General features: G+C 36.9%; 1 protein-coding gene across 1 annotated transcript in view; it reads left to right on the top strand.

Annotated features, from left to right (window-relative positions):
* The window catches only part of HPGD (15-hydroxyprostaglandin dehydrogenase), a 37,918-nt gene extending 31,864 nt beyond the window's left edge, over positions 1-6,054 (top strand). Inside the window, exons 6-7 of the mRNA XM_056114226.1 lie at positions 1,833-1,996; positions 3,414-6,054. Coding sequence (XP_055970201.1) covers positions 1,833-1,996; positions 3,414-3,552 — 303 coding nt within the window. The 3' untranslated portion in view covers positions 3,553-6,054. The remainder of the gene's footprint in view (positions 1-1,832; positions 1,997-3,413) is intronic.
* Positions 6,055-14,916: the final 8,862 nt, after the last annotated feature.

Raw genomic sequence — 14,916 nt, 5'->3', positions numbered from 1 at the left:
CATATAAAATCACTACAAAGCAAAATAAACCTGAAATACAGGAAGGTGGTGTTTAAAATGACTAGACTGAAAATGTACACTTCTATTAGTGGTGCTCTGTATACTCTCTTTAAATCCTGAATCAGTACGTTATGAACTATTGCAGGTAAGGGAGATACAGGTTACGTTTCTGTAAGCTTCTGGCCACAATAGTAGATAAACCACTCAGTGTACAAGCAGTTTTTCTGTGTGTGTGTGTGTGTGTGTGTGTGTGTGTGTGTGTGTTTCTGTGTAAAGATATCTTATGCAATGTGAACTGTGTCATATTATAGCTAACATGGCTAGTGGCTCGTAACTCATCTCTGAATGAAGTTTGTCCAACAGGTATATTCTGTGTAACACACATCACAGCCCTCCTGGGAGCATCAAACAACATTTCATAATTATTCTCAGGAAACAATCTTAAGACAAAATTGGCCTGGAGGGAAAGCTTAAAGTGCCGAGCATCTGCTCCGCATGCAGAGTATTGGATTCAATTCCCAGTCCCACCAACAGTAGAGGGGGGTAACCAGCCTGTCCCCAAGTCCCAATGTAAAGTAATAAACAGTAAAATCACCAACAAAATGCAAAATTTAGGGAAAACAGAGCTTAAATAGAATGAAATAGATACTTGTCTATGAAACAACGGCTAGAGCCATTAAGTCAAACTTTTTTTCTTTTGTTTATCTTGTGAAACTTCTAGTTGTACAACACACAATTCTCACTGCTCTTGAAATTCACACGTGGTCCCAAAACTCCATGAGTAGAATTTCTGCGTTTCCACATAGATTTTTGCAAGCAAGCAAACACGTTTTTACAAATAATCAATGGCAACTCCAGTTTGTTCTTATAGATAGTTCAAATGCACGGGCTGAGATTGAAACCAAAGGATGTTGTTAGTCTGAAGCAGTTAAATTATCTTTGAGGCAACAGAGGTTAGAATTGATCAGTCCTAAAACTTTCACTATTTTTGAGCAAGTATTTGTCATTCAGCCCCAAAGTCTTGAGAAAGCATAGTATCCTCTGCCTCCACTTCTTCAGTTTGCTACTTTAACACAGAAGAGCAGCTTAGGTTTGTGGCCTCGGTAATTGGGACATTTTCTTTTCCTTTGAAAACTCCCAAGCAGTGACCAAGGGATACAGGAATCGCTCCCAGCAATATTTACTCCAGCTGTGCAGGCTGGTGGTTCAGTGTTCTGAACAGTAGGCCTAAAGGTTGGTCCCAGTGATGCCAAGTGGTCATGATATTTATTCACACCCTGTGGTGCTCAGGTTAGGAAGTGCCAATTATCAAACCTGGAGCATAATGCATGCTAGGCATGTGCTGCATCTTTTTTTTTAATCTCTCCCATCAACCAGAATAGTAAGGACATATTTGAAATAATTATCACAATTTTATTAAATAAAACAAAATAGCCTGGGGCTGGAGTAATACCATATCCAGTAGGGTGTTTACCTTCCACTCAGCTAATCTGGATTCAGTTCCCAGCATCCCATATGGTCCCCCGAGCACCACCAAGAGTAATTCCTGAGTGCGTGAGCCAGGAGTAATCCCTGAGCATCACCGGGTGTGGCCCAAAAAGAAAAAAAATAGCCTGTAATAAAGATAAAAAATGAATGTAGTTCAGCACCTTAGGTATAATTGTTTTACTTTTTGTCACCTGCCATTGTGATCACATGGAGCTCGAAGGGTATCTGACCAGTATTTTTCACATTAGAGTCTTTCAGTTTTAGGGTTCAGCTTGTTCTGTATTCTACATTTTATAAAATGACTGAGAACTGCAAGCAAACTTCTTTCTGCTTCTCATTAACAGCTGGCTGCTAATCTGATGAGCAGTGGCGTGAGAGTAAATGCTATTTGCCCAGGTTTTGTGAACACTCCCATTCTCCAGTCCATTGAAAAAGAAGAGAACATGGGACAATACATAGAATATGCAGGTCATATTAAAGACATGATGAAATTCTATGGAATTTTGGAGTAAGTAACACTTTGCTTCTTTAATATCATGGAGCAAAATACTATCTAGGCATAAGCCATGCAAACAAGGGTTCTAAATGGGAGAAATTAATGCAAGAAATTAATACAAATTAGAAATGTTTGTTTGGTGAACTTTCTGCAGGAAAATGTCTCTTTGGGGTTTCTGAATATAATACCTGTATACAATATGAGTTGTGCAATAAGACTTAGACAATGTATTGTTAATATGTGAAGATATAATCAGATATCTTAAGTTATCTTTATTTACACTTGGAAGAAGTAATTAATTCCTTACCTGCTTACATTCTTAGCAATATTAACATCAACCCCTTTGAAACACGTATGTCTTCTTAACAGCCACTTTATAAGAAAAAATTGATTAACACAGACTTGGTTAATGATGTCTCAGAATAATTGGGATTTTATAGTGCACTCTTAGTCACCATGTCAGGGAAATTAGACCATCTGGGATTAAATTATGCTTCCACCAACAGTCATAATCATGTTTAATCCTCCCCCCAGGTACCTCAATTTTTCCTATGTGAAATTTTCCTAAATTTCCTAAATTTTTCCTAAGTTTGAAATTTTTCAAACTTGAAGGATTTTTGAAATTTCATGGATAAGTTGGTTCTTTTAAGTTAGGACAGCAATAGATACAGTAGCAGACTTTCAGTTCTTTGTTAACCAACCTATATTCAATGCTTGAAGACAAAAGACAAATTCAAGAGACAAAAATCGATTTGTAGAAAACAGGTTTATTTAGAAGTCAGAAATCTGAGAAAATGACAAATTTGTGTTTTAAAAAGATCATCTTGTCTGCCTGGTGAAAAGAAGCAGTTGTTATGCAGACAGAAAGCAGGGAATGGTGAGGAAGGGTGAGGTATAGGTTGGTAAGAAGCAAACTAATCAATAAACTCCACCCACAGCTAATATCCCAAGGCACACTTTCTACCCTGTAATCCTTGAGAAAAAGAAGGGGACTCTCCATTTTCAAAGATTCCTGCCCAGACACGTTTTCAGTATTGATTTCAATTGTAATATCTTTGAACCAGCTAATAGTAGTAGCTAAGAATAGTAGCCAAAATTCCTCATATTTATACTCTAATGACATTTCTATCTGATGTTTAAAACTTGCTGGTAAAATAATAATAAAAAAAGAATTATTTAATCAGTGAAGATAATAAAAGTAAAATTATAAAAACTTCTTTCCAAGGACAAAATTCAGCATAGAAATATATCAAATCAATTAAATTTGATTTAGTTAATAGCTAATTAAATGAAGACCAGAGGATAATAATATGATATATATATTTCCTATTATGTTTTAATGATAGTAATTCTTCAAAAGTAACTCAAGAAGTGATAGCTATGCCTTGTTCTTTTGTTTTAAGACACCAACTTTTTTCTTTGTTTTTAGCCCATCCATGATAGCCAATGGATTAATAGCACTCATTGAAAATGATGATTTAAATGGCGCTATTATGAAGATCACAACTTCTAAAGGAATTCACTTCCAAGACTATGAAACAACTCCTTTCCAATCAAAAACTCAGTGAAACCTCTTTCATATCATCCATAAGGAAGTGAGCACCAATGACTTACATTCAGGTCATATCTTCATTTGAATAAAGCTTTCTAAGTTAAATGCTTTTGTTTGAAGCATTCCTTCATGCATTTGATGTTAATTTTTCCCTAAGTGGTTAGTTAAGTACATGGATGAGAAAATAATATGCTCTCAAAGATAAAGGCCAAAGCTTGGTTTTGATCTTTAGAGCCTAAATAAACAAAACAAGGGATATTCAAAGAATATTCTGCCTCTCAGAAAATGTATTTAAATTTATGTTTCATAAATATTAATATTTTTGGAACATTCTTTTAAAGGAGATACTTGAATTGTTATTTAAATAAAACCAGATGTAAAAAAAACTTATTTAATTTCTCTGTTGGCACTTTAAAAGGAGACTGAAACCGACAATGGCAGATGTTTTTAGAACAGTGGCTATTGCTCATCTGCCATCCTTTAGCTGAACATACAAGCTCTATAAACATGTGGCATATTTGGGGACCAGTAATTGAAAACTAATTTTAATATAAATATATCCCAGGTGAAAAAAAAATCTATGAAATGTATGAATAAAATAAAAAAAAAAATAGCAGGCTGAGACTGTTGATCCATGGTTCATCCTCCCATGTAGGAAAATAATTCTTTAGTCTTTGCTTACTTTAAAGAATATCAGTTGATTTTTAAAAGAATCTCAGGAATGAAACCTTTCACAAAAAGAAGTTTGTCTTCCTCAAACATTATATTTAAGATAGGCCCATTCAGAAAAAATACAAATAAGATGTTTTTCAAATTTATTTTCTTGCACTCGATAATGGGGCTGGAGCGCACGCAGCCAACATGGCCGACCAGAGTTCGATTCCTCCGCCCTTCTCGGAGAGCCCGGCAAGCTACCGAGAGTATTCGATATGCCAGACACAGTAACAACAAAGTCTCCAATGGAGACGTTACTGGGCCCGCTCGAGCAAATCGACGATCAACGGGAGGGCCTTTACTTTACTTTACTAGATAATGGAGCAATAGCACAGCGGTTAGGGCATTTGCCTTGCACGCAGCCCACGTGGCCCATGCAGCCGACTTGAGTTCAATTCCTCTGCCCCTCTCAGAGAGCCCCATAAGCTATCAGGAGTATTTCACCCGCTCGGCAAAGCCTGGCAAGCTACCCATGATGTATTTGATATGCCAAACACAGTAATAAGTCTCACGATGGAGACGTTACTGGTGCCTGCTTGAGCAAATCAATGAACAAAGGGAGGACAGTGCTACAGTGCTGCATTGCACCAGACAAAGAAGTGCCTACCTTTCAATACAACCTCCCCGCCCCCAAGTGTCTTAGTTTTATATAATAGCTATGAGATTACTTTTTTAGAGCTTCAACTATAAACATTTTTGTATGCTCAAAACTTCCACTATCAAAGGAGAAAATAGCTGTCATGTTTTGATATTTTTTCCCCTGTAAGTTATAAAAAATAGCTGCTTTGGATAACACGATTTGCAAGCAGTAACTAATGCAAATAATAGTAAAAGCATAAGATTTCCAAATCAATTTTTTACTCATAGAAATATTGTATAAGTAATTCACTCTGCCTGCTAAGTCTATGGAGAGTACCCAGCTGGAAGCAAAATCCATTCATGTGTGATTGACAAGGATTTCTTACGAGTACCAGTGTGTTGTCATTGTCCTGTTCTAATTATACCATAGAATTATTTCTGTCAGCTTAGGAGGAATTTGAATATGGATAACTGCTGGTTTTATATACTGTGTTTGAGAAACATCATGAAATGAACAGAATATAATCTGGCACAAACTTGTTTGTATATTGGGGCAGTAAGCAAGTAGGAAATGATACATGCATGGAGAGAATCACTTACTTTACATTATTTCCCACTGTAATTTCAAAGCCATAGCTACAACTTTTTTATTTACAGATAATTTTCATACTGTCAGCCTGCAGAATCCTTTGTGTGTCAGATATTTTTAATCAAATTTATAAACTATATGAATGTTAAAAATCAAATACTGAGTAGAACTGAAAAATACATCATATATTTTAAGACTTGTTATACATTAAAATATATCTTTTATAAATAATCTTTAATACAGCTATAAAGTTATGTGATACTTTTATGTACTGGATGAAAGAAAATAAATCTTCAGTTGGGACGATGGGCAGTTTAAGGAAGCCTTACTTTCCTAAATTGTATTTTTTCAATGAAATTCTAATGTAAATAATATGTATTTTCTTTCAAATGTATTTTTCTTAATAAAGATCTTCAGAACCAGAAAAGTTGAAAATATATGAACACTGAAATAAAAATATAAATAGATGATAATATGCCATTGAAATGTTCACTTAATTTTCCAGTATAAAAAATATTTTGACTTATTGGTTTAATTTAAGATGTGCTGTAATGTCATTATTTCTGTCTATTTGTGTCAATGTTCATAATTTAGAAGCTGAGATCTAAACTATGAAATTTTAATAAAATGCAAGATATTTCACATGCTAAATATATGAAGGATAGTTTTTTCTCACACTAGAGTTTCTTTTTTCTTTTTTTTTTTTTTAATTTTTTTTCACACTAAAGTTTCAAAAGGCACATTGACTGTGCCCAGGAAAAAGATAGTGAATTCAGAGTCATTAGTGCCAGAGTCTCACTGGAGGGAAGAAAATGAATAGAAAATACAGTTAGGCATGTGTGATCATACTCATTCTCAATACAAAATGTATTTCTTATTATAAGTCACAGTAAAAAAGATTCAAAAACTATTTTCTTTGGGACCAGGTATATGACTCAGCGGAAAAGCACAATTTCCAGAACCGATTCTAATTCCTTTAATAGGATTATTAACAGCAAATGGGTTGTGCTAAACTTTCACAGTTACGGTCCTCCCATTGCTCATCGATTTGTTCGAGCAGACCCAGTAACGCCTCCATCGTGAGACTTGTTACTGTGTTTGACATATTGAATATGTCACAGGGAGCTTGCCATGTGGGCGAGATACTCACCGTAGCTTGCCAGGCTCTCCGAGAGGGGCGAGGAATTTAATACGAATTTCTAAGTTTAAACATTTAAGATATACTTCCCCTAGTTTTCAAGAAGAACCTCCAAATTGAAAAACTTCTATGCATAAAAATTATTTGCATTAAAACACAGAAACAACCTATTAAATGGCAGACGCCATTTTCACATCAGGTCTGGTGAGAGGTACATATCCAAAACATACATGCATCCAAAAACAAAAAAAAAGCCTCATAAAACACACTTTTGTGGGGTTGTTTTTGCTTTTCATTTGAGCCTAATTTACCCTTCTTCCTTCCTTCCTTCCTTCCTTCCTTCCTTCCTTCCTTTCATTTTTTTTTTTTTTTTGCTTTTTTTCCTTTTTGGGTTATACCCAAAAGGCCGATAGCACAGCCGTAGGGCATTTGCCTTGCACGCAGTCAACATGGCCGACCCAAGTTTGATTCCTCTGCCCCTCTCGGAGAGCCCGGCAAGCTACCGAGAGTATTCGATATGCCAGACACGGTAACAACAAAGTCTCCAATGGAGACGTTACTGGGCCCGCTCGAGCAAATCGACGATCAATGGGAGGGCCTTTACCTTACCTTTACCTTACTCCTGGCTCTGCATTCAGGAATTACTCCTGGTGGTGCTCAGGGGAACCATATGGGATGCTGAGAATTGAACCCGGGTCAGCCGTGTGCAAGGCATACTCCCTGACTGATGTGCTATTGCTCCAGCCCCTGAGCCTAATTTAAAATTTTATTTTAGCCACCATGATTTACAATATTGTTAATTATGTGGTTTGGTGCACACGATGTTCCAACAACTTCCACCAGTGTGTCTGCCTCCCTCCCCTGTCATCTCATGTTCCCCTCTTCATTCCTCCCCTACCCAACTCCACCATCTCCCTATATGATAAGCTTAACTCTATAGATCAGTTCTCAGTTGTCTTTGTCCGTTTATTATTCCCTTACGATGCTTTTTGATATTCCACATATGAGAGAGATCATTCTGTATCTGTCCCTCTTCTGGCTGACTTCACTCAGCATGACATAGCACAGCGGGTAGGGCGTTTGCCTTGCACGCAGCCAACATGGCCGACCCGAGTTCGATTCCTCCGCCCCTCTCGGAGAGCCCGGCAAGCTACCGAGAGTATTCGATATGCCAGACACAGTAACAACAAAGTCTCCAATGGAGATGTTACTGGGCCCGCTCGAGCAAATCGACGATCAACGGGAGGGCTTTTTTAATTTTAGAAACAAATTGATCTCTTTTTTATCTTTTTTTAAGCTGTATCTTTTTCTTTTTTGCTGGAGCGATAGCACAGCGGTAGAGCGTTCGCCTTACAAGCAGCCAACATGGCCGACCCGAGTTCGATTCCTCCGCCCCTCTCGGAGAGCCCGGCAAGCTACCGAGAGTATTCGATATGCCAAACACAGTAACAACAAAGTCTCCAATGGAGACGTTACTGGGCCCGCTCGAGTAAATCGACGATCAACGGGAGGGCCTTTATCAGTGAGACACCATGAGGTACACTTGTAGACTTACAAATTTTTGTACTTGGGTTTCAATTATACAATGATCAAATACCCATTTCAAACTATACATACAATAGTTGTTTCCTCCAGTCACTTGTTCTTAGATACTTGAGTTGCTTCTTCACTTTGACTACTGCAACTAGTCATAGAGTGAACAGAGTAATTCAAATGTCTTTTCTAAATAGAGTTTGGGAGCCCTTTGGATAGATAGAAGTGCAATTTCTGGATCATATGGAAGCTCAATTCTTAGTCTTTTGAGAAGTGTCAATATTGTTTGCCAAAGGTTTAATCAGTTGACAACTCAACTATCAGTAAGAGTTTCTTTTTCCTATGTCCATGCCAATACTGGTTGTTTTTGTTTTTCTATGTGCTAGTCTACTGGTGGAAGATGATATTTCACTGTTTTGATTTGTGTTTCCCTGTAAGTGATGCAGAGCACTTTTTCCTATACATATTAGCCAACTTAATGTCGTCATTGATAAAGATTCTGTTCTTCTTCCCATTTAGGGGATGTGATTGGTGAAGTCTGGTGAACCCTTAAAAATTTCTAATTAGGATTCTATAGTATTCAGGTTTTCCAATTTCCCTACAGATAATTATATAGATTATTTTTACCACATTACCTTAAAAACTTTAAGTCCGGTAGTGCAATATTTTTTTCCTTATAGAACCATCACCATTAAATAAAAACTTAAAAAAAAAAGAAAACCTAGTAACTATATAGCTCTTATTCTCTCAACAGTAGCTTCTTAATAGAGTTAAAATTAAATAAAATTGGTAAAATACTTTAGACTATCATTAAAAAGAGAATTCATGAATAATGAATTTCAAGAATAAAAACATTCTACAGAAACCTTAATATTATGAAAAAATTGCAAACAAATGTACAAAGATAATCATTATAATTGCATGGAATTGGCAATTTTTCCAGATAATTTCACTGGTTAATTACATCAGATATTTTAAAAAAGAAGCAATTCTGACTTTATATTGAGTATCCTAAAGTCCAGATATAGAGGTGAATTCCTATCATATAACCTTGACTTCAAAGTTTTGCTGGTATATTATATTAAAAAACAATAATGACCCAAACAAACACAAAAGCAGTGACCAGTCACCCTTTTTCCACAATATAGATATAATAATATATTGCAAAATATAAGAAATCGTCAGAGATCAATGAATTATTGTAGCAATTGATTTTGATCTAGCATTAATATGTAGTCAGTAAAACATTAAAATTAAAATCACATGATAAACAATATATGCAGAAAAGGCATTAGATAAAAATCCAGTATCTAATTTTACTAATGCTAGCAAAATGTTTAAAAGCTAACAATGGAAAAATGATTGCTTAGTCTCTTTAAAAATATCAACCAAATAGTACAGAATATTAATGATGAAAAGTTTTAAAGAACTCTTACCCTCTGCAGTGATGAACAAGTCAAGAATATCTTCCCCTCTGCTTTTATTCAGAATTGTACATGGTGGTCTGGCCAGTGCAATCAGGCAGTGAAAGGAAATGTCAATATAAAAACTGGACAGGAAAAATAAATCCATCGTTATCTGCAGTGGGTGGACAGGAAAAATAAAGTCATTCTTATCTGCAGTGGATAAACAGAAAAAATAAAGCAATCGTTATCTGCAGTGGACAGGAAGGAAGATAAAGCCACCATGATCTGCAGTGGATGTGATTCTCAGCTTCTCTTGAGAAAAAGATGGAGTTTATTTATCCACTCCATGTATATGTTCTAGCCCGTGACCTCCTTTGTCCAAACAAAGCAGGTGAACTCATTTTGGATAGTATCTGAGGAGGGGGTTCCTATGCTTCTGCTTTTGCAGCCTCAAAAACACTTTGAGACTAATTTGCTAGTAAGAGTCCACTCGGAGGAGAATTAAATGAGTGCATTAAATCAGTTTCACAGCTAACCCAATAGTCTACAACAATTCCCTGGCAAGTCCAATCCAAGAACAGTCAAGTCTGACTCAGAGCTCAATTGAACTCAGACCAAATTACCAAGTCACAGAGTCTACTGTGAGGTAAATTACTGTTGAGTTCACAAATGTTGGATTTTGTTATGCAGCCAAAGCTAACTGAGAATATTGAAAACACAGGGGGTAGAAAAAATATGTAAAAATTCTAGAATAGAAAAAAAATATATATGTATATACAGATATATATAATGGTTATATATATAATGGTATGCTCAAAGGGATAAAGACTGCTTTCAAAGAAATACAAACAAGGAGTTTTTCAGGTGCCAACAAGAATTCCCAGATTGGGGGAAGAAAAATTCACTCAGTTATGCAGAGTAATGAGAAAAGAAATATAAGTAAAAAGTATTAGTTATTAATAAGTAAAATAATAACTTCTAGGTTTTCAAATATATGAAAATTCAAAGAGCCTGAATTAAGTAAAGTCCAATTATCCTAAGGTAATTTTCCATAATTTTGTTTAAAGCATAAAGGAAAAATTAATATTGATAAATCAAGAATGCCTAATATAGTAAAAATTTCAATTATGTATAATTAATAAGTTAACTGAGAAGAAATTTGAATAATAATGTGTCTAAAGGAAGAAAGGAAAAAAGAAAAATTCTGCTGACCCAAGAGAAAACAAATAGATGCATAAGAGGTGATCTCATAAATTAAATTATTTCACACTTCTCTTTAGAACTCCCATATGTATTACATTGATTTGGGGAAAAAATTCTTTCTTTGATTTCAGCTGTCCTCATTTCCCTCCTTTCTCACTTCTCTAAGCTAAATCACCTCTCTGATCCTTCAATATGTCAAACTTTTCTCCCCTCAGCCTTGAACTCAATTCTTTCTTCTGTCTACTGGCTGTCCTTTCAAGTATTTCTGAGGCTATTTGGTGTCTAACATAACCACTTTAGTACATCTTCCCAAGACTACCACTTTAAAATAACCAAACACTATCTAACCTTTCCCTTCCAGATTTTGTTTCCAACTTCCCGTGAATTACTTTCAGTTATTTCAATTTTTATCACGTCTATGAATCATACGCACTATTCCACAGTATTGACTCTGTAGAAACAATGACTTTATTTGTTTCTGTCCCCACTTAATCTTACCACTCAACAATATGTGGAAGATGGCATATGTTGCCTAAATGGTGGTATTAAATGCATTAAAAGTCTGTTAATGACTAAAGGATCCTAAATTGTCTGAAAAGAAATCAGTTCCCCAAACACTCGCAGTTAATATTTCCATTCTCGTGTACCAAATGACTGCTAGGAACATTGTGTTTGAGTTTCACATATTAAGAAGGTTTGAGGAATCTGGAGTTTGGATTTTATCTGAAGAGCACTGAAAACACACACACCACACAACTTCAAATGCTTAGAGTTAGAATAAGGAACATGAAACACAGGATTTAGGGCCAAAGAGACATCACAGTGGGCAGAGCATATGGTTTGCATGTAAAAATCCCTTCTGGATCCTGGCACTGCTTTCTATATCAACACCACCACCCCAGTATCTGGACAGCACCAGTCTCTGCCTCTAGTATTGAGCCTTCAGAACTACAAGTAAATGAAAATACACAAGGGATATGGTTCAAGTACCATCTGAATACACACACACACACACACACACACACACACACACACACACACACAGAATGTACCTTTGCCCCAGAAGCAGAAAATTCATTGATCATTGATGTCATTGAGACTGATCTAGTGAGCCAAAAATGAGGGATCTTGCTCAGAATTTCTCCATAAATAGAAAACTGGAGGAGAAATAATCCTAAACCATCTTTTCTCTTAATTAATATTTTGCATACTCTACTGGAAGCTTCTACAAAGTAAGTACTTCTCAACAACAATTATGAAGACCTTTTATGAGAGTTTTTGTACTAATTTTTTCCCATTTTTTCATGGAAGTTTCCTTGGCACAGAGGAAGTTTTAGCCTCAGTTTTCCTATTTATCTGATAGTTATTAAAGTCCTATCTTGGTAGGATATATCATTTTATGTGGTTCCTTATTGTAATATCTCATCGGTGAGAAGGGTGGGGCTTGTTGTAAATCCTTAAAAACAGCACAGTTGACACCTAGGCTTTCATGGGAATGAACATCCTCTCTCTTATGATGTTGAATCAGAGATGGGCATTTCTGGCACAGAGTTTTGTTTTTTCCTGTCCCCTTTGCTCGGCTTCACTTTCACTCTCCAAAATCAAGTCTTTATAATATTTTACATGTTTAATTTCTTTTAATTATTGTCTCAATTATTCTCAAGTCTCCAGTTCTGTACTAGGCAAATAACTCTAAATAATGTCGGTATAATCTAATACATGATCCTAAAGAAATTATTTCCAAATTCCTCTTCTCCTTCTCCTGCTCCTCCTCCTCAAACTCCTCCTCCTTTCTCCTCCTTCTCCTTCTTTTCCTTTTTGAGTTGAAGGGAAGTACACTTGCCTTGCACACAGTTGATCTGTATTTGATCCCTCATATTGTCCCCCAAACCCTGCTACAAGTGATCCTTGAACACCACTGGATGTGGTCCCCAAAGAAAAAAATAAGTAAAAATCAATGAAATTTCATCTATCATGAGAGTTGAAATGAACTATAATATCATTAGTCTTGACCTAACATATTTTTAATGTTATTTATTTTCTCTATGGCCTTGTGAGGCAGGGGTCCAAGATAAAATCTATTTTATTTTAATAGTGGGGAAAATTGACTGATCTGATACAAAATGATGGCAGCTCAGGAATGAAACCCCGAGCAGCCTCAAATTCCCATGCTGGGTGCTTTTCTGGATCTCCTAGATTTCCTATTATTAGCAGAGGTAAAACCTCCCATTTGCATTTCACAGTACTACATTTCTGCAGAAAAGATTCTAAGAAAATAAATGCATTCAGTCTCTTAGTTTCAAGTGGAAGAAATTATGAGGACATTGTGGTGTCAAGGACAGGAATGCAGCTTTCCAAAAGGATCAGTCTCACCCCTTCTTTTATTGTTTCTCTATGCCTCTGGCTATTGCCAATGCAAGAGAGTTTGTTCTGAATATACATTTTTTTTGATGGAAAAGAAAAATCTTGCCAACTGATCTACTTCTAAATTAATATTCGATTTATTGAAGTAATAACTTCAAAGCACTTCATTTATTTTATGTATCATGTCATTCTATAAAGACAGTGAAATTAACAAACTTTCAAATTGACTTTGAGCCACTCGAGCTGCAGAATTCAGTAGATAACCAGTTTTCTTGCACATTAGTTCATTTAATTGTCATTAGCATTTTAGACAGCATTTGCAAAATTGATATATTTGTTGCCTAATCTGGAAAGTGAAAGATTTCTCAGAAATTTAACTTATTATGAGTCGAAGCAATAGTAAAACGGGTAGAGTATTTGCCTTGCAACCCAGGTTCAATGCCCAGCACTCCATCTGGCTCTCTGAGCCCCACCAGGAGTGATTCCTGAATGCAGAGTCAGGAGTAAGTACTGAGCACCTCAGGGTGTAGCCACAAAACTAAACCAGAAAGAAATTTATGTCTCTCTAATAATGAAATAGCACATATTGATCACTTCTTCACTTGATCACTTGTTGTCCCATTGCTCATTGATTTGCTCGAGCAGGCGCCAGTAATGTCTCCATTCATCCCTGTTGCATGCTAGCATAGACCAGGGTGTATTGGGGGCTCTTTCAGGGTCAGGGGAATGAGACCCATTATTGTTACTGCTTTTGTCATATCGAATATGTCAAGGGAAGCTTGCCAGGCTCTGACTTGCAGGCGGAATACTCTCTGTAGCTTCCCACCCTCTCTGAGAGGGACAGACGCCTTTGGGGCGGCCTCTAATTGTTTTTACAGGTGTTCCCAGTCTACCAAATGCAAGCTTTTGGCGGACTGGCATGTTGTACCGATCTTCACGCTGACAAACACGCACCTGCCTTAGTTTCTGGGCAGCAGCTGGGACATCTGCGGCCTCAAATTATTCTCCTTGAAGTCGATAGAGTGCGCCTACAGGTTGTAGAGCAGCTGGCAGAGGAGGACCCGATCACGGAGGGTCTGTGCCAGGTCAAACACCTGCGCCAAGTTCCAGGTCACCCGGTGGTTGGCGGACAGCACCTTGCAGTGGATGAGCCACCGTGTACACTGCCGCCACAGCTCCATGCCTGATAGTGCTGTGACTCGGCCTGGCGGGGGCAGGCAGCAATGCTGCGTCCGCTGCTGCGGTCTCTCCGTGTCCCACCAATGCCTTCTGTCCGAATCTTGCAAAATAGGCAGAGATGTCCAGTAGGAATCACGTGTAGAGTTCCAACAGGGATCACACAAAGAGTTCCATGCCTGGCGTGCTGAGCCATGTGCAGTCTAAGGCAAGATGATCAGCCAAATTTGGGCGGTTTCGGCACCATCTTAGCTCCAGTTATAGCTCCAGTCATACCTCCAGCATATATTGATACCAACATTTAATACCATATATTGAATACATAAATGTATATGATAAATTTGAAGTTGTCCACTCAACATTTACAGTTTTAAAACCTTCTCCTGTTTTTCTACACAAGTTAAAGCCGATTTTTCAATTATAATTTGAAATAAGACTATGAAACCCTCAACTGTCAGATTCTCTGACACTCTGACGAGTCAGCCTCCAGGATAGTCCCAAAGGTCCTCATGGTAGTCACTTCCTTGTGTAAGATGGGTCCTTTGGAGTTCTGGCATTTGGTGACTTCTGTGAATATTATGCATGAAAATGACATTAGGTTATCTAAAATTAGATTACAAAATTCTGTCTTTGGTGATGTCTTCTTTTCTTGATTGCTTGCTCTAATGTATGTGGCCA

The sequence above is a fragment of the Sorex fumeus genome, unplaced genomic scaffold (genome assembly GCF_029834395.1).
Source record: "Sorex fumeus unplaced genomic scaffold, SorFum_2.1 ptg000024l, whole genome shotgun sequence".
Classification (NCBI taxonomy): Eukaryota; Metazoa; Chordata; class Mammalia; order Eulipotyphla; family Soricidae; genus Sorex; species Sorex fumeus.
Note: the sequence above shows the minus strand (reverse complement) of the source record. Positions and strands in the feature narration are given on the sequence as shown.